Below are 16,466 nucleotides of genomic sequence, written 5' to 3'. Positions count from 1 at the left end.
CCTCCTCCTTGCTCACTTTACTTCAACCACTCTGGCCTCCCTGCTGTCCCTGAAGTGTCACGCAGAGTCCTGCCTTACGGCTTTTGCCTTCTGCCAGGACACTCTTTCCAGATATCTTATCTAACTACCAAAGCTCCTTTGAACCTTTTGTCAAACCTCAACTTGCCACGGCCTATCTGGGGCACCCTATTTAAAACTGCAACCTCCTTCACCTCCATTCCAGAGTCTACTCACCCTACTCTATTTCTTTTTTCCACAGTACTTATCATCTTCTCAAATTCTTTATAACATAGTTATGTATTATATTTATTTGTTGTCTATCTTCTCTCTCCCATGTCCAAAAGAATGTAAATTCCATCAAAGTAGATATTTTTTTTTGTTTGGTTCTTTGATATGTCTACAAACTCTTGTATAAGTACTCAATACACATTTGTTGAATGAATGAAATCTTAGAAATCAAATAAATAAGTTATTTTAAGGATGGAGCAATCAACTGTGTCAACAGTTACTGAAGATTAAAGAATATTCTGACAGGTTTAATAAATTTAGGCAAGGACCTTGGAGTACTGAAATAATTCAAACCACTGATGATAATCTTAGAAATATCTTGGTAGACAGCAAAAAATGCCTAAGAGCAAATGCCCTAAAAGAGAAGAAGGTAAATTACAGAAGTTGGGTGAGTTTGGAATTATAGGCAAAATTCTATTAAAGACAGTTTGTGAACAATTAGGAAGTGGTACTCACTAGGAGCGAGGATGATCACGCAAAGAACAAGTCACGTGACTTTCCCTTTCTTAATTGGGTTGAATGAAGAAATGGTAAATTTGGCTGATGGTCAAGAGACGTCGTTTCCAAGTGTGATTTGTAAACTTGTGTCCAAGACACAAGTTCTTAAGAAAAGGTTCTGCAGAGCAGGGAGTAGTGAGTCCTAAAAGTAAAGGGATCGGAGGACCTAGTATAGTCCATAGCTGGCTTGCATATGCCCATCTTAGGGAGACGTGAGGGAAGGTTAGCTGCATTAAAAGTATCAGGACTGGGAGAACACGACCAAGAAATCTCAAACCTCTTAGAGGGCAGATGATGAAATATAGGAGGTAATGTCATGAATGGTGGTAAAGGTAATCTTAGCCATCATCATTACTGTCATTATCAAAATAGCAGCTAATCATTTGGGGAGAGCTCACTATTTGGCTAAAAACAATTCTAAAAGACTAATATCTTCAAAACAAACTTATGAGGGAAGAACTTATTATCCATCCCTTTTTGCAGATGATAAAACTAAGGCACAGAGAGGCTAAGTGTTCAAGGTCATATAACCGATAGATAGAAAAGCTCATATTCAGATTATGGCTGCAGAGCCTGCCCTTGAGCTACAGTCCGGGTTCACAGTCAGAAAAACACATGGACTCCTGCAGTACTGAGTAATATATGGATGTCAATCTCAAAGGAAGTCTTGAGAGGTATGCCCCTCAAATTCTCAACTTAGCCCTGTCCTAGTGTACATTCTTTTCAATGACATACATAAAGAAACGAAAAGATTGCTTATAAAATCAAAATGACAGGGAATTTGGAGGAATAGCTAAGATTTTCTGATGACAGATGAAGATTCAAAAATATCTCAATAGACTGAAATGATGAGCTGAAAATAACATTAAATTTAATGGGTTTTTTTTAAAAAAAACTCTACAAATACAACATAGAAAAGATAAAGCTAATTGTGACTAGTATTCTTCTTATATTCCTTACGCACTACAACCAACCAATGGCCACGTCCTAAAATTTATCTCCTAATGTCTCTTGATCTGTCCCCTCTCCTCCACCTCCTTTGCCTCTCTAATTTAGGCACTCATTGCCTCTCTCCCCTCTGCCTCCACACTCTTGTCTTTCCAATCCATCTTACACAAAGCTCAGAAAAATCTTCCTAGAGCACAGGTCTATACCTGGTACTCCCTGCTTACTCACCTTCAGTGGTTCCCCACTAATCTGAAATTTAGGCTTCCCTAATTTAAAAAGGCCAACTTCCTTGAGCCTGGCATTCAAGATTCTCCATTTTGGCTCAGGCTTCCTTTCCACAACCCAAATATTCGACATTTGTTTTTCCTTTTCCCAGTCTTCCTCACCTCCTTGACACTGCTCTGGTTCCTTTCTTCCTTCAGTTCCTTAAGCTTAAATCCTGTCTAAATTCTCCTCACTTTTCACATGACCTAGTTCCTATCCTTCATCAAGCCTTTGTTGTCCTTCTTAAGTACTTTCTTCCTCCTGGAGCATGTCATCTTTATGTATCTTACCACATTTTCTGCCATAAATTAATGCTGTGGATATCCACGTCCTATTTCTTTGTCCCTGTTTCTCTTTCTATCCTCTACCAAGAATGTAAGCTCATTAAAGGTATAATCTGTGACTGATTGGCTTCTTTATTCCCACACACTCACAGAGTGTCTTGGAGCTGATAAAGGCTCAATAAATATCTGACAAATGCAATGATTGGATATAAGAAGAAGCACTGTGTCCAGCACTGGGTCCCACACAAGGAAGGCAATGGTTTTGCTCAAGTACAAAGAGCACACCTGGAACGCGAGGCTCAGTTTGGAGTAGTCCTTTTTAAGACAGACACTGTCAGACTAATGGGCAACAAAGATAGAAGACTGGGATGGTTTGCAGACCCAGGACATATCAGAACCCAAGAGTGTTCAATCTAGCAAAAAAGGAAAAAAAAACTAAATGGACCAGGATAGCTATCTTCACATATCTGAAGGGCTTTCATGTGTAAGGATTAAACTGATTTGGAATCACTCCATAAAAAAGGACAATGTCCAATGGGTACAGGAATATCATTTCCAAACAAGAGACTGTTCAACAATGACCAGTCTGCTTTGTGGATGCAGTGAGCTTCCCATAACTTGACATGTTGAGAGGCAGGATCATAAACAATGAGGAAAAGATCGCCTACAATAAATAAGATGCCAAGCTATATGAAGTTAAAAGGTTTCTTTCAAAATAACAAGAACAACAATAATATATAAAGGGCGATCAGTGGGATTTAGATTCTAGAGTCAACTCTACCGTAACTTGGGCAGGTTATGTAACATCTCCCCACTATAATTAATATTCACTGGCATTATTATTTGTTAGAAATTATTGGTTGGCCATAATGAAATATGAGGAAAAGAAGATACGACTTGCTTTTTAAAAAAAACTTAAAATTCAATGGAGTTAAACATAAACATAACTGTAAAATTAAAATGCAATGTTATTAAAATGCAACTGATTTTAAAATATTTTAATTTTTTTTAATATTTAAGCTTTAATATTAAAAATATGCCATTTGATTCTCATTTGGTACATGTGACATCGGTACAACCACTTTGGTTTTGTAAGGCTGAAAATATAATACTCTGTGGCCCAGAAATTCCAATCTTAGACAACTAACCAAGAGCAGTGGCTTTTAACAGTTTTATTTGTATATCCCTTAAAGGAACTTTGAAAAACTATATTCTCCTTTCCACATTTTTTTTTTTTTTTTTTTTTTTTAAAGATTTTATTTTTTCCTTTTTTTCCCCAAAGCCCCCCGGTACATAGTTGTGTATTCTTCGTTGTGGGTTCCTCTAGTTGTGGCATGTGGGACGCTGCCTCAGCGTGGTCTGACGAGCAGTGCCATGTCCGCGCCCAGGATTCGAACCGACGAAACACTGGGCCGCCTGCAGTGGAGCGCGCGAACTTAACCACTCGGCCACGGGGCCAGCCCCTCTCCTTTCCACATTTTTAAACTGACATTTAGTATTTTTCATCATGAGCTTAAATGGTCACAAAAGATATAATTTTGGCATATTATAAATACTGACACTTTAAAATCACTATTTTAAATGTATCCAATGGAATCTCAATACCATAGGGATTTGATACCCACCATTACACATTTAAAACATATATGAATAAGCTCTTCTTTAACAGTTGGATATTTTTCATTTTTCTCTTGAATTTGTATTTCTATTTCACTTTCTCACTAAATTTTATCTTAATGGAATACATGTTTAAGCTAGAAAGTATTTTACTAATTACTCTATTGTAGTTTTCTGCAAAAAACTGTACAAAATAAAATCTAAAAAATTAAATTAACATTTTCTTTTACCACAAGACTAAATTTTAACATATTTTTGTTTGAATTGCTGTTATAATTATTATTTGGTACCCAATTGATTATAACACAATTATTGATTATATATATGATTTAAACCTAAATATTTTAAAATTTTCAATGAATAATTATTGAACAGAAAAAGTAAAATATTGGGAGTGCATCTCTCAGGGAGGTGGTTGGGTTTCTTTTCTTTAATTGGTTCATGTCACTGTGGATGAATGTTAGTTACGGCTGGAATAAAGGTGGTTAAGCCTTAATCTATGTTGTATTCCTCAGCCAGATTCATCTTTCTTAAACAGTGCTTCCCGGCTCACTTATAATGACTCCTTATCATCATCTTACATAACATCTAAATTTCCAAGTCTTATTTTTTAAGACCCTTTGTTATTTGGTCTTGCTTTTCCTATTCAACATTAGCTCCTATTACCTTCTACTACGAACCCTGTTCCATTCAGACGTCCTCTGCATTTCCCCCCTCTGAATCTCCGGCAGCTACGTGTGTGCCTCCTCTCCATCCCTGCAAGGCCTTTATTTATTCCTTCCACCTCCCTAAATCTCATTCATCTTTCTAAGGTCCAGCACATAGCTCACCTTCTGTGAAATCTTTCCTGACTCCAAACACCTTTCTCTTTCTTTCCCTCTTGGGTTTTATTCCTTCTGCTCTTATATTCTGTATTGTGCAAGTACTGCCTGATTATGTACTGTACTTTACCTATCTATCCTTAATTATGTACCACACAAATTTAGTATTTTATTATGCATTTGTTTCTTCCCTAATTGTTTCAGGTCTTGTCAACCAGACCATAATTTGTTCCTATTATTAGCTTTTTACAGGAAGTGCTATGATCCTTTTTATGAGCTCAAAGAGATTTCTGAACCCAGAGACACGAAATGAGAGGGAAAACTAAAGGTTTTCAAGTTTATAACAATGACTTTTCATTTCCACTGATGCTGAAAACAGGTTTGACTGTCCTTTCATGACAGCAGGAAGGGTACACATCAAACGTCAGGAGGAACACATTTGTAAGAACTAAAAAGAAATCACATCATAGATTATTATGGGTTATAAAGAGCTCAAAATTGCTTTACTTTAAAGATCTTTTAGAATCACAAGATGGACTAATCTAGGTCTGGAATTTTCTAGAGGAAGACCTATCTTGCAATCCTAGCCTTTCATGAAAATCAAGCCTGACACCTCCTCTACGCCAGCCAATGGCAGTCCTCAGTAGCTCTGCCCGTTGTCTCCTTCATTCCCTCTGCCGGTATGACTATACAGGCATCTAGGAGACTATTTCTGTGGCACGTGTTCTTGTCAGGCCCCTTGACACACTCGAGAGTGGTCCTTTTCTATAATGGTGGACAGTCAGGCTATGAAGCCAATATCACCAACCGGAACAATCATCAAGTTCTAAAGTGACTTTGCTTAGCTCCCCACAGAAGCTCTACCTGTAGGCCGCAGTGCAAGTGTCCTTATATTCCTGGAGTTTCACACACACCATGTTGAGGAACTGATCTGAGTAGGCACTCAAGTCATGCATCAGGTTCATGAGGTCTTGCACTGTCTTCTCCACAATGATTGTGCTCTGGAAAAGAACACAAAGAGAGAGGCCACAGAAATCATGAGTTTTTCTCTCTCAACGTGTAGGACAAGGAAGGACAACTGAAAGGATGCGATCATCTAAGGCATTTGAGCTTTCCTGCGAGGATGTGACATTTAAAAATACTGATTAAAATCAACAACAAAATAAGTATCTTGCATGGCGCTGGTCTTCCAAAGGCCTGAGAAAGTGTTTTCTGTGAAAGGACATAGGACAGGGATTTTCAAAGTGATTTCATGGAATTCTTGGCATCCACACAATATCTCTGTGGCTTTTAAGAAAGAAAATACACATTCAGTTGGAGCCTCATTGATCACCTCAAGGGCTCTATTTTGACATTAGGGACCTATGACAAGCAGCACAAAGAAAAAGCCTTCCATGATTTGTTTTAAAAATTTCAAAACCATCAATGTATTAAGAATAACAGCGAACATTTGTATTGTGCCTTACAGCTTGTAGAATGTTTCCACATACACAGCATATGTTATCCCTCTTGAAACTTACATGATAATCACGATAATCATGAACTTTTACGGGTTCTTACAAGCGCTGAGGACAGCACTAGGCACGCTACATACTTCATCTCATGTAATCCTCGCAATATGCCTACCTACCAGGTGAATCCTATAACCACTCCCAGTTTAACGATGAGGAAACTGGCTTAGAAAAATGAGGTTAAACAAAGCAAGGGCTCCAGGCTTTGCTCTTTTAACTTCACCATTCTGCCTCACAGCTAGACCTGAGTTCTCCTGCCTGTAGCCCAAACGTTTTCTCCAAAGATCAAAGTATTTCCTGGTGGTGTTTTCACTGCAAAAGCAGCGTCCAAACAGACTCAGACATATTTGACAACTGAATTAGAGAAATGCCAAGGGAAAGAATAACAAGCCTACCTTACAGCTAGAGACTGATAGTACTGTGCAGCAAATCAGCATTATATCTGAAAAGAGGCATATTCAATAAATTCTAAATCTTTGGTTAAGAAAAGACGGAGTTATTTAAACCATTAGTCCATGCTTCTTTCAAAAGGAGCTGAATCACACTGGAGTAAATACGAATCACAGGCTTAGCAGCTTGGAATCCTTTGGTCAATAAATGGTTTGTTGAATACGTATTTATTTATATAGAATTACATAAGCTATGGTAGACTTAGCCATAAAAGTAAAAATTAAAATTTTTTTCCTCCAGTTTGACAGTGATCCATGAAAGAATCAAAGGCATTTCATTACGCTTAAATGCAGACTATAGGGTATAGGGTTTGGGTTAATTTTTTTCTTCTAAAAATAAAAAGAATGGATAAAAGTGTACAGGTTTTCTCAACACAATGGACGATCCTCTTGAGTTGTGAGTTTACATGTGAAAGCTTATTCAAGATTATTTGGTTGTAGAGGTTTCTTGTTTTCTTTCCTTCTCTTCTCCTCCCTCCCCACGTATCATAATCAGAAGGTGAAAAAGAAAGAGCAGCTATATTCTGTAAGACAAACCTCACAGGAAACCACATTACAGTCTCTACAGAATCCCCGAAAGTTCCACTTCCCTTTCTGGATTGATTTTAAGATGAAAGCGCTGCAGCTCACGCTGACCCATAATCCCCTTCCTCTGGATTTGTGTGTGAGTGACAGGAATTGATTCTGCTTAGCTGCATGTCCCCACGCTGCTAAGAGGAGTCTAAAATCCTCATCCTGATTTGGAACACAGGATATCCTACAACACGTGGGCAGCAATTAATAAAGGAGAGTAGAGTTCAGCCATCCTAACAAAGTCCATTTAAAATCTAAAACACTGCAGGGAAGATGAGCACGGAGACATTACTTGGATAATTAAGAGAGAGGACCTGGTTCTATTCCCAATTATGCCATTGACAGTCAACTCTGGGGCAGGTTTGGAACTGAGTCTTCTAGTAACCAAGGCTAATTTGATGGCTCCACCACTCTACTGGCCCTCACCACTCAGCTATTCAGTTGGTGCATGAGTGCTTTTACACTTAGAGAATACTGCGTAATTGGCCTCAGGTCACCTCAGGTGTGTTTGGCCTTCCTGATTAGAGTCTCAGCTTCTCAAAAGTGAGACTGGCATTCTTTTCCTTTTGTCCATCTCCCATCCTCCCCTCCATCACTTGCTTATAATTTCTCAGTATCTTCAGGACAATGCTACTAATAAAAGAAACAATATTAAAAACATTAATACACATAAACAAACCTCTCTGAATGTTGTTATGTGTGAGGCATGCTAGACACAGACATCTTTGCATTTTGAAGTTTTTTTGGGTGGATTCAGTTTGGTCTGTCTTTATTCAGTTTGGTCTTTGTTACTCCAGTGCTTTCGTGGACTAGAACTATGACAATCGGAGGGGAAGGGGAGAGTGCAAGCACACAGGAATATTCTCTGGTGATAGAGGTTTTGGGGTAAGCAGGAAGTACCTGTTGGGAATGATTAGAATGCCATGGTTTAATTCGAATGGCTGTGCTCAACACAGGGCCTGAGTGATGCTGTATGATTACATACAATTTTCCACCTATTCGGTTGGTTTACCTTGTCATGGTAGCACTCTGGATAATCAATCACTACATTCTCTTCAAAGAAAATGACACTGTAGTTTGCCAAATGATGGGTAAAAAAAAGTTCCCATTTTTCAAGAATTTAGAACAATTTCCAATCAGTGGCTCTGATAGATAAACGTTGAAAATATCAAATTTCTAACAAGGTCAATCTTATTTTTATTCATTTGATCTCTTTGGCATCACAAATGATTTACTGACTCATTATTAATTTTGGGATTTGCCAATGTCGAATATAATGATTTCATAATAAGTAAAACCCTGATTTTATTCATTATAATTTCTATTAAAGATTTCACAAGTGATTGATATTTGTTTAGAAACAACTCAATTCTCATTTCTAGCAACTTATTACCAGGTAATAAAGTCTGGGCATGACATGAAAAATGAGAAGAGAAAAAAAATCCCATGATAGTTGATGCAACAAAAAAAGCATCACTAGGAAAAATAAATGATAAATAAAAGTTTATTACAGAGATATGCCAGTAATCTCAAATAAGAGGGTCTCTAAGGATGAGCTCTTTGGTTTTACACTTTTAAGCAATTTAAGGAAAGAATGAATGAAGATGATTGGACCTTTGAGACCTGTCCACTGTTTGCCAAAATAGGGCTCTGCTGCACGATACTAATATTAATATTATGGGAAATTGGCTACAAGTCAAATAATTTGGAAAATGCTGAGTTAAAGAAAACTCAAGTGGTTTCTTCACTAGAGGACTTCAGAAACTTTTAATATGCTAATGTCATTGCGACTCTTAAAGAGGCAAATGAGGTTTTCAATCTTCCCCTAACTATTGAAGTAAAGAGAAGACTTTTCACAGCACATCTTTTCACATCTACTAGAACAGTGTTTCCAGAACATGGTTTGGGAACAACTCTCCCCAGTTTTCTGGTTTTACTGATGAGGATGCCAGGCCCAATGACGTGCTGGAGGGTACATAGAGTCCTGGCAGGAAGAGGGTGAGAAGCCAGGTCTCCCTTGTCAGTCCACGCCCTTTCCTACACGCCAATCCTTTTAAGCTCTGGATCCTGCCTAACTCTCCAGCCTTCTCTCTAGCTTCACTGGGCATGCCCACTCTGTGCTCCAACCACACTAAACTACTAATCATTCCTTGACTGCACCAGGCTGCTTCCTGCCTCTGTGCCTCTGAGCTTCCCAATCTCTGTGTCTGGCATGCCCTTCCTAGCTCAGGCCTCTCTCATTCTTCAAGAGTCAGCTCAAGGGTTATCTGTTCTGATTTAAATGCCCCTCGTCTGTGCTACCAGAACACCCTGGGCATAATTTTAGCCCAAGTCCTAAATGGACATGGCAACCACTGGTTCACTTGACTGTCTCTTTTGCTTGACTATAAATTCCTTTTGATCAGTTTACCTAAGATGCAACATATCTGGCATATTGCAGGTGCTCAATAAATGTTTATTAGCTCAATTGATACAATGTATAGCACATTCAGAGGAGGGTGAAAAGACAGATTTAGGGGATAATTATAAGGCAAAATAGAGGGTTAAAAGCCTGATTTGTTAAGATAGGATCAGATCACAGCCACTTTCTTACTACATTACTACATGGGAATTATTTTAATTCCCATGGTTCTAAAGACTGAACATTTACTGTGTCTAAAGGTCTTAGATTTTTCTAAAAAATATTCCTAATTTCACCTGAATGGATTATTTTCTATAATGGCAATCCACTATATATACAATGAAATGTGCTAATTTTAAAGTTTTAAGTCATATAAATAAACTCACAACTCAGAAAAACAAAAACAAAAAACTTTAGTTCGGAGAATGCAGTCTCCCTGGAGCAGAGATGGTGCAAAGGACCTAAGGTTCTGAGAAACTGCTTGAGGAGGAATTCGGAAGAGAACATTGAGTAAATCCGTCCATCATTTCAGAGACAATCCACCACCACTGCACACACATACCAGCAATTGTGGAGGAGGGGGACTTCACAAATGTTTGATGATGACAATAATGTTTCTGTTTATTGGGACATATTCAAATACAAGTCAGTAAAACTTGTCATACTATATTGTCCTTCCAGCTACTATCAGCTCCAAGTTGTAGTTGACTGTAAACGACAATAACTACAGCAATAACAGAATCCAAAAGGACATCTACTGTTTTTTAATCTCTGTTTTAATTTGTGTGATGTTTAAAATGCTCAGGATGGGCGTGCTCCTTTAATCAGCCAGCTGGTAAAAGGCTATGTATCCAGGTGCCACTATTCTCCTCCAAATCATTCTCCACCCCGCAAGCAAAGGGATCTTTAAAAAAAGTTCTGTCTCCCATAGAAATGAGTGCTTATGTCCATCAAAGTACATGAACACAAGTATTCATACCAGTTTTATTTATAATAGCAAAAAGAAAAAATAAAAGTGGTCCTCAAGTCCATCAGTAGTTGAATGGGGAAAGAAATCATGGTATATTTATACGGTGGAATACTGCAGAGCAATGAAAAAGGATGAATTATTGCTACACATGATGACATGCGTGAATCTTGCAGACCATATGCTGAATGAAAGTAGTCAGACAGAAAGGAGCACAACTGTATGGTTTTGTTATTATTGTAGTTCAGTAACAGGCAAAAGCAATCTTTGGTGATAGAAGTCAGAATAGTGGCTACCCTTGGAGGAGGCGGGTCCTGACTGGGAAGGAGAGAACCTTCCAAGTGCTGAAAATATCTTGCTTGGGTAGCTGTTGCATGAGTAAAAACATGTGAAAATTCTTTGGCTTTAAGATGTGTAATTTTCAGTTTGTCAGTTTAATTTCAAAAGAAAAATTTTAAGTTCTATCTGATTATGTCTCTCACCAACTCCAAACTCTTTAATGCACTAGGCTCCACATTTTTCAGATAACCCATAAGGCCCTTCATGACTTGGCTTCTATCTACCCCTCCAGTCTCTTCGTCGATCATTTTCCCCTTGCCTCTCTAATATCTGGTACATGGGGCTTCTTCAGTTCTTCATTCCCATTTCAGGCCTTGCATTTGCCTGCAAAGTTTTGCCCTTTGTCTTCCTTTCCTGGGGTGCTTTTTCTTATCTTTCAGGTCTCAGCTAAAAGCTCCTTTCTGTTAAAAGACTCTCCCTAGCTCCTATTAGGTCCTCCTGTTAGAAACACCTGGAAAATCCCCCCCGGCCCCATTTGGTTCTCTTTCTCTGGAGAACCCAGATTAATACACTTTTGCTGGGGAAGGGGGAGATAAGGACTGGGGGGGACATCTGGTTGGTGGTTACATGCGTGCATGTTAAATCTCAATTTTAAACAATTTATGTCGAACCATTATACAAATGAATAGGCATAGGCACTCTGTCAAAAACTTGTCTGAGAATACCATCTGTAAGTATATAAGTATTCTATTATAATGGTTTTCACTTATGGTATATTTTTAAAACGTGAAGATGTAACAGTATTGTTGGCAGTACTATTGTAGACCACTAGAGGAGAGCTGTTCAGAAGGATCAGAGGTGCTTGGGGAAAGAGCAGGGAACTTAACTAATTGATTAAATAGATACGTATTTATTAAGTAAATATTTTCTGTGTGCCAAATACCAGGCTAACTGTAGGAGATGAAAAACCAGATGAGACAAGATTCCTGCCCTCCAGGGATCTTAGATATGAGTAGAAAGAGACAAGTTCACAAATAAGGATAATAAAAAATCATAGGTGCTATCCTCGGCATCTGTATATTGTACAGTCGAGGTACAGAGGAAAAAGGAGTTAATTGGATTGGAATGGAAGGGTGGGGGGAAGCGGTGAGAAAGAGGAAGTTATAATTCAACTGAGTCCTAAAAGACGAATAGCGACTTGCAGATTGACAAAGATGAAAAAAAGCACTTGAGGTAGATGGAGCAGCATGAGCATGAAGGAGCGTGGGATTCAGGGAATTGCAAGTGGTTCTTCACGGTGGGGTGAAGGGTGTGTGTGAGTGTGTGTGTGTGTGCGTATGTAGATCAGGAGGGCAGACTGAGAGAAGCAGTCAGAAACTAGATCCTGGAGGTCTTTTTATAACATACACATACATAGTACCTAAATATTTTGAATATTCCTCTTTTCTCCTTCTCCAGCAGCAATACAAAAAAGTAATCCAATTGATGTCACTAATCACTAGATGATCCACTCCAAGCGTAGGAAGATAATTTCAAAAGGTTCCACTGTTCAGAAAAGACAAATATACAACTAACAGGGAAAGACATTCCGAAGCTCTGTTTGGCACCCTAAAGAGTTAGGTAGAATTTATAAATAGGCATAAACAAAAACTATGAGGTCAAACTTTGGGCAGTCAGAAAAATTATATCCCTTTAGAATGAATATTGGTGATTATAAAATTTATTTGCCAACTAAAAACTGGGAAAACGTCTATGATGATGTAAATTATTAATACGATTTTTTTAACATTTTGGGTAGAGGATCATTTATGACTGAATAAAATCTGTGCCTAACATATCCTATAAGCACAGCTGGCTTTTTATGAGGTTTATTTAGGGGTTTGTGATTTCATATTCAAAACAAAACAAAATACAGGAAAGGGGAAAGAAGAACACAACAGTTGTTTTTAATTAGACTGTGAGATCCCAGGGGGCATCTTTGTTTCCCTAGCTAATATTAGGTAATAAAGAAATATTTGTTGACTTATATACTTCAAATCAATGTAACTCTATGGCCAGGTTATCAATGCCCCCTGAAATGTAATAGAACCCAGAGAGTGGAAACAGATCAACGAATAGGGAGCATGAGTACTTGTAAGAATATCTCCAACTGCACTCCCCAATACACACATACATACCCCAGATACATATTTAAGGGCACCTTTAAGTTACTATTCTGCAAACTACATAGTGCTACATGTTGGGAGAGACATAGAAATATAATAATAACAACAAGAGCAGCTCTAGTACTTCCTCTGTGCCCAGCAATGTTCTTGGGGTGAAGCATAGTCTCTTTTTCTGGGGGTGACAATAGTCTAGCTGGGATAACATCATTTAGAACAACAAACAAGTGATAGTCCAAGAGAAGATGCAAGTAAGTGCAAAAAACAATGTAGGGGAGTAGGGGTAAGAAGGTGGGGGAGCCTGAACTGGCATCTGGAAGATGGGTGAGGTTCGGATCACACAGAGGAAGAGGCAAGGTATTCAGGCAAGGGAAAAGGTGTAGGCAAGGGCTAGGAATAAGGGATGAGCTGGCCTCATGTAGCAAACAGGAGATAAGTGTGGCTGGCGGAGGGCTTCCTGTTGAGGAGAAAAGGAGGGAGCCAGCTTGTGGAAGGTCTGAAGGATGGGCTGAGGGCTTCCTCCTGCAGCTGGAGAGAAGCAGGGCAGCGTATTAGGTGGTGGAGCTCAGAATCCTAATTCTAGAGCTGAAAGCAACCACTTGCTATCCACAGTCTAATTCTCTATTTTTTAAAAAGAGAAACAACCAAAACAAATTATTAAAGGGCCTTTCACAGACACATAGCTAGTTTATGATACTTTAAAATCTAGAATCCAGGTCTCTGAGTTCCCCTTGGCCAAAGCTGATGATTGGAGCATCAAATGGAATAAATTATTGTAGTTGATTATATTTATTGAAAAACATGAAAAATCAATGCAGAGCACAAATCAGAAAAAACTCACTTATCATTTGAGTGACTATTAAATTCTTCTTTGAAAACTGATAGAAAGAAACAATTATCCATTTACTGTTTTTCCAGTAGGAAGTATATTTCAGGATTATCAAATAGGGAAAGCTCTACTTTAGGGAAGAACGCCAGCTAGAAGGAATAACAGAATTAGAAAATCATTTTGCAGCCCCTAATAAAACAATTGATTCAGGAAAAGATTATCAATTGATACTAAAACAAATAGAAGAAAGTTGACAGGGAAATGAGCATTTTTGTAGTGGCTAAGTTACCCCACACAGATTACTTTCTGGTCACACCAGGAAACTGTAACTGCACAATGGAGGGACCAGATGGTCACAACTCTCAGCCAGGGGTCAATCTTAACATCGTTAATGTTAGGAAGCCAGCTCTTACAGGTCTGCAGATGTGATGGAATATGAAATGTAACATCATCTATGATACAGTCTTTCTAAAAATATACGACTTCAACGTAATCAAGCTGTTAGATCTAACTTCAAGTAACAGGAAACAGATGAGGCCGTCAGACAAATGCAGAAGATGGGATTTTCCAGAGTACAACTGGCTGGGTCTGTTCAACATGTCAGCGTCATGAAAAAGGTGACTGTTCTAGATTAAGAGACTTAAGCCACACAATAATTATGGTCCTAGATGGAATCCTAGGTTGGACAAACTAGTCGTAAAGAACACAATTGTGACATTTGGGAAATTTCAAAATGGACTAGATATTAGACGATATTAAGAACTTATCACTAATGTTGACAATAGTGACAATGCTATTTTCATAATGAAGAAAACACTCTTGCCTTGTAGAGAAGTAATACTAAAGTATTTTGGTATAAAATAGCTTGAAACCTTGCTTTAAACAACTAGAAAACCAGATGAAATATATGAAGTAATAGTTTTCGGACACTGGAGAAGGAAAACAAATGAGGTGAGCTCTACAAATGCCCCACAGCTGGAGTTTCCAGGCCACAATACAGGAATAGGGGACCTAACCAGAGCCTAGAAGTCTTGCTGAGTTGCGGAGACAGAATCTGGAGTTTTGAGAGGTTAAGGTGGCTAGAGTTTTGTGGGGCAAAATACTGGAGAGGTGGGAACTGCACAGAGAGAAGGAGAGGGAGAGGAAGGGAGAGAGAGAGAGAAAGAGATTTCTGTAGCTCTTCAGAAGATCTTTCGCTGAGTATTGAAGTGCTCATGTGTGGTAGAAACTACTAAGGCTGGTGAAAGAGCTACCTGAAAAGAGCAGGTGGAATCCCCAGCATTCACACAGGGTTAGGAATGGCTCATGCTCCCACTAGCTAGAGTGGAAGAGCCTCCTACTAGACAGGGCATCTGGTAGGGTCCTCTGAAAGGTATTGCCTCATAGTGGGGCCAAACTGGCCTTAGACTAAAGGTTGTCCTGGACATGTCTAACAAAGCCTAGAAGCAAACCTTGAAATGATCAGTGTAATTCTAGGTCACTAAAATGTGTCCTAAAATAAAGTTCAAGAACATGTAAAGAACTACAACGAAATCCCACACTCAACAATGTCCAGCACACAATCAAAAATTATCTGGGGTGCAAAGTAGGGGGAAAATACACGAAGAGGAGGAAAATCAGTTAAGAGAAACAGACTCAAAATAGATAATAGAATTAGTAGACAAGGAGGTTAAAACAGCCATTATAAATATCCTATGTTCAACAACATAAAGGAAAACATGAACATGACAAGAAGAGAAAAGGAAGACATGGCATTAGAAATTATCCAAAATAAAACACAGAGAAAAAAAGATGAAAACAACGGAACAGAGAGTCAGTGAACTGTGAGACAATATCAGACAGCCTAATACCCATGTAACTGAAGTTCCCAAAGGAGGTGGGGGACAGAAAAAATAAAACGGCTGAAAATGTTCCAAATTGAGGAAAACTATCAGCCCACAGATCCAAGAAGCTCAACCAACCTCAAACAGATGATAGAAATATAGCAAGACTCATCATAAATTGCTAAAAATCAGTGCTAACTAGAAAAATCTTAAAAACAGCAAAAAAAAAAAAAAGAAAAGAGAGATTTGAAAGGAAAAAAGAATTCTGACCTTTTGATTCATCCCCATTTTGAAGCTCTCTTTATTTCCACATACTGCACATTAGACACATACTGGTGTCAAAGGAAGATGGCCCTGGCTGACACACTGGAGGTGGACTACAGATGTGAGAGTTCATGGCAAAGAGGTTGACTCAAGCCCCAGCAGTAGTCGAGGGTGGCTTGGACAGTGGTGACAGGAAGAAAAGAGGATCAAACAGACCAAAAAAGAACAGAGATAAAGACAAAAAAATCAAGAAAGCAAAGTATGATAAAAGCTAAGAAGAGTTTCAAGGAAGTGGAGTAGTGTAAGAACATCTAACTTTTAAGAAATAAACCAACCACTCACAAAATCCTCCAATGGAGAAAGAAGAATCTCCAATGGGAGGACTTAGTCCAGGTAATAGTGTTCTCTGGAATTTTATTTCCCAGTTGTATATTTCTAAATATGCTCTTTTTGCTCAAAGGACCCATGCTCTACAGTCTAGCTATACA

At 38.5% G+C, this 16,466-nt stretch overlaps 1 protein-coding gene across 3 annotated transcripts in view; it reads right to left on the bottom strand.

Annotated features, from left to right (window-relative positions):
• The window catches only part of EXOC4 (exocyst complex component 4), a 758,598-nt gene that overhangs the window by 151,338 nt on the left and 590,794 nt on the right, over window positions 1-16,466 (bottom strand). For all 3 annotated transcript variants that reach the window (XR_011539582.1, XM_070617731.1, XM_070617732.1), the window contains one exon: window positions 5,585-5,721. Coding sequence is in view for 2 of the 3 variants with exons in the window: in XM_070617731.1 (XP_070473832.1) it covers window positions 5,585-5,721 (137 nt within the window). In the remaining variant the exon portion in view is untranslated. The remainder of the gene's footprint in view (window positions 1-5,584; window positions 5,722-16,466) is intronic.

Source organism: Equus przewalskii, chromosome 4, assembly GCF_037783145.1.
Source record: "Equus przewalskii isolate Varuska chromosome 4, EquPr2, whole genome shotgun sequence".
In the NCBI taxonomy this organism is placed as follows: domain Eukaryota; kingdom Metazoa; phylum Chordata; class Mammalia; order Perissodactyla; family Equidae; genus Equus; species Equus przewalskii.
The sequence above is the reverse complement of the archived record's forward strand: the minus strand, read 5'-3'. Positions and strand labels throughout refer to the sequence as shown.